The following is a 4,319-nucleotide window of genomic DNA, read 5'->3' as shown; positions in this document are numbered from 1 at the left end:
GAGTCTAGAGGGAATGTTACATTCTCAAGTTCAAGAAAAGAGTCCCTATATCTTGTTAGGTCTTAATAAAATGCTTCCAAAGTGGATATAGCTAGATTTTTTTCTCTTCAAACTCCCAGTTCAAGCCGGAAGAGCAAAGCTGGCTAGCGGATCTGGTAATTAACTGGTCTGTAAACGATGATCGGCTAGGGGGAGGGGTCTTACACCAGCAGTCTCACTTTCCTTACCTGGCTCCCACCCTTAAGAACACCCATGAAAAATCTCCCTACGCAGGCATGATTTCCAGCTCCCACTGCAGGCTTTTCTAACATTTTCACAAGATTTAATAAAGGGTTTTGGAGATTATAGGCTATAAAGGATGGAGGAGAAAATTATATAATTTCTGCAATAATTACTATAGAACATTTGCATAGGGCTTTTATGTACTATCCCAAGGCTTCCAAGAAATTTATAGGTCTCATCACAATGCACAATAGACATGGAAACTGCCAAATTTTGGAGATCAGGTTGGGGGAGGGAACAAGTCAAGTACCACTTTGTATCTCAAATTAATAGATATTCTGCACTTGGGGACTTTGGTTCTGATAGATTCTATTAGCTCCTATCTGTTCACAGGACCATTATATGTAAGGAAGTCTGATTGAAGACTTTCTATTTCAAAGAAAAATCAAGCACGTGTTCATTTTCCCAAAGCAACATATTAATGGCAGAATTTGTACAGTTACCTTTTTTGGCTTTCTTCTGCAGTTTCAGTGTATCTGAGGACTTCTTTTTTATCTCTTGGCGAGCTTTTTTATATTCTAAGAGAGAGAAAAAAATTGAACAATCTTACCACTTAGCTCAACAGAAAACATTTTAGCAACAGCCATTACTTTTATCGCTGAAAGCATAAACTCTGATGTGCAATAAATACCTTTATTGGAATATAAAATGGTAAAAAATCTTCTGATGCATTTTACAGCAAAGGGGTCATGAACATGAAAATGGACAAAATGTACCAGGGTCTTTTCCTCCAGCATTCATTCATACCAGCTCTGAGAAAAGATGGCACTTGGGAAGGCTTCAATAAAAATGTTAAAATTCACAATTTCTCAGTGTAAGTAACAGGAAATATTTCCAGTATTATCTACTTTCCCAAGGCCCAAATCTACAGGGCTTCACTCCAAGAAGAACCCACATGGTTAGATGCTGGCCAGATGCTACAATTCAAAAATGAGCATCTCAGACTATAGGAGAAACTAGACCACATGGCAGAGAAGTGCGAAAGGCCTGGCTGCCTTACATTCACATTAATACTGAGGTTGGACCCTGTGGACCCAGTGGCGGGGCAGCCCACACGGCCACAGCCCCACCAACACTTCTCTCTGCCCCCCTCAGCTCATGCCCACCCCAAACTTTCCCATTTCTGTTGCTGGCATTTCCGTCACCCAGGCACGAACATCTGAAATGACAGTTGGCTCTGATACTTCTCTCCTTTGCTACCCTCATAGTCGATTAATCACCAATTTGACCAGTTCCCACAAAGCCACCCCCATCCTTTCCCTCCCGCCCACCCTGAGCCTATCAGAGCTCTTTTTATATGCTCCTGGCATCCATCAGAGCTCTCTTTTATATGCTCTTGGCATCACTGCCGGCCCACACGCTTTCCCTCCACCACATTCACTGCAGATTGTACGATGCTGGGAGCAGGGTCTCCTGACCCTTCCACACCACCAGCACCCCTACCCTTTGGTTCCAGGAAGACTGACGGGGTGATGTCCGTCTGGACCACTCAGTCCCTAGAGCCGACACGTGAGGTTTTGAGACCCACCGGTTGAAGGTATATACAAAGAGAATGGCCAGTTCTGGGCAGGAGACCGAAGGCTAACTTACATCATTAAAAGTCTGGTTTTCAAAATGTGCCGAAACACCTGAAGTGTGAGTCTCTAGCATTTAAGCGTAAGGTTACAATCACTTTGAATTCAGCTGATCGCAACTGACGCCATGGGACAATGACGGCATCCATTGAGTGACGCTGCATGGCCCAAACCCAGCACTGAGTCCTGCGGTGGGATCACTTCCCATCCTTCATCCTCCAACACTGAGACGCCCACAGGAGCAGCAGGGGAGAAGCACGTCCTCCAGGTGACATCAGGGACCCCAGAAGAGGCACAGGCAGCAGCCGGCGACCTGCCATCTGAGACTGACGTGCGTCAGCCACCTCGCCCCGTACCTTTAGCGTGGTCTTTATCCAGCTGGTTGGCCACTTTCTTCCATTCTTCCATCTGCTCTTGAAGTGGGTTTATCAGACAGTCGATTAAAGCACTTGCACAAAAAGACAAAGAGAAGGAGAAATTACACAGATATAATCTGTTGTCAAGGTTTACACTTGGTTGTCAAAACACACCCGAATCATAATTACCTGAAGCAGGACAAGGCAGCACCCTAAGCCCAAGTTCACCTCCAAACCCCCCAATTTCACAATGACCGTGTCCTCAGGATGCTTTTCAATGACTGTTAAGAAGCTGTACACGTGACTGGTTGGTGTGACCTCTTCTCATCGCCTTTTTAAAAAATTCCAACACTTGTATTCACAATCAAGGTTGCAGACCAAAGGGGTCATGCCCCTCACTGCATAAGGGAACCGGCTGGAGAGCTTTATAAGAGAAGACACCTGGGCCTCACCTAATACTTGATAGAAACTTGGGGTGGGGCCCCAGAATTACTTTAAAAAAAAAGACCCAAGTGATTCTGATGTGCATTCAGGATAATGAGTCGTGACTGCAGATTGTGGACAGCCTAGAGAGGATCAGAGGGATGAAGGCTCTCCAGGTACACCCCTTCTTATTTTGTGCAGGTTCCCAAACAGATCGCGGTTAGACAAGTGGAAAGACAACACCCCATGGAGAGAAATCATGAGTCAGAGGACACAGGGTTTTCTGTACAATGGAAGGAAAATCAACCCAAGCCTACGTTATAGAGATGTTGTCAAAAAATTAGAAAATACCCATAAATTGTTTGAATGATGTTGGTGAGAACTATGACAAAGGCAGTTTTCAGACTGCTTTTTGATCCTGCTGCTGCTGCTGTTCCTGCTGCTGCTAAGTCGCTTCAGTTGTGTCTGACTCTGTGCAACTCCACAGACGGCAGCCTACCAGGCTCCGCCGTCCCTGGGATTCTCCAGGCAAGAACACTGGAGTGGGTTGCCATTTCCTTCTCCAATGCATGAAAGTGAAAAGTGAAAGTGAAGTCGCTCAGTTGTGTCTGACTCTTAGCGATCCCATGGACTGCAGCCCACCAGGTTCCTCCATCCATGGGATTTTCCAGGCAAGAGTACTGGAGTGGGGTGCCATTGCCTTCTCCGTTTGATCCTGAGCCTGCTGAAAATCTCCAAATTCTAGGTACGACCTCCCTGCTTTCTTACCAGGGTCTCCTGGCAGCTCCCACCCTCATAAGTCCTCCTCCAGCCTCACTCCCTCCAGGTCTCCACTCAGATTTTTCTTCTGAACAGAGATGCTCCCTGACCAGCCTGTATCCAGCAACCACCATCCACCCCACCCCAAGTGTTTCTCCTCCTATCTTTCATTACTGCCTGATAGTCTGGCAGGTTTCTATCGTGTCTGCAGTGTAAGCCCTGTGAGTGCAGAATGTGGTCCTAGTCAGGGCTATGCTCTGTACACCTGAGATCGTGCCCGGCACATAGTAGGTGCTCGATGCACGGCGGCTGATGGAACTGGCGTCTCTTCATCACTATGATGGGATGAGGGTCACAAGACTGGCCCGAGGGTAAACAAGATGATGGGTGTGGGAAGAGGTGCGGGGGGCGGGGGGTGCCATCACAGGGCGGACTCCCCAGGGGCAAGGAAGGGAGGAGGAAGTTCGATTTCGTCACCAGCTCCAGTGAGTGCTTTCTGCTGTGTGGACACTGTGTACATCTGCACAAGAACCCTTCAGGGATTCCTACACCCATCTGCCAGGGGCCGAGACCCCAGCCCCATACTGTAGGACACTTATGGCCAGCCAGGGATTCAAACCCAGGCCCAGCTGACTTCAAGACAAGGCATGTTTGCTGCTACATTTGGCAACCTGAGATGGCCCTGCAAGAGGGTCAGAGGGCTTCCACCTTGCCAGCCTCTTACGCAACTCGCAATTCACAAAGCAGACTGAGGACAACTGATAATTATGCTGATCTGTTTGGAAGGACGTCCCACTCTCGCTGGAACACTGGTGACTCCAAATCCCCATGCCAGCCGCTGTCATTTCCACCCATTGTGGACGCACGTGAAACAGACAAGAGGCTGGCAGCGTGGAAGCTTCTGCGAGCCGCCACTGCCCTCCTA

General features: G+C 47.8%; 1 protein-coding gene across 1 annotated transcript in view; it reads right to left on the bottom strand.

Annotated features, from left to right (window-relative positions):
• Positions 1–4,319, bottom strand: part of MTSS1 (metastasis suppressor 1) — a 160,848-nt gene that overhangs the window by 33,599 nt on the left and 122,930 nt on the right. Inside the window, exons 5-6 of the mRNA XM_010839003.1 lie at positions 2,213–2,304; positions 726–800 (exon numbers count right to left, since the gene is read on the bottom strand). Coding sequence (XP_010837305.1) covers positions 726–800; positions 2,213–2,304 — 167 coding nt within the window. The remainder of the gene's footprint in view (positions 1–725; positions 801–2,212; positions 2,305–4,319) is intronic.

Source organism: Bison bison, unplaced genomic scaffold (genome assembly GCF_000754665.1).
Source record: "Bison bison bison isolate TAMUID 2011002044 unplaced genomic scaffold, Bison_UMD1.0 scf7180017864108, whole genome shotgun sequence".
Classification (NCBI taxonomy): domain Eukaryota; kingdom Metazoa; phylum Chordata; class Mammalia; order Artiodactyla; family Bovidae; genus Bison; species Bison bison.
The sequence above is the reverse complement of the archived record's forward strand: the minus strand, read 5'-3'. Positions and strand labels throughout refer to the sequence as shown.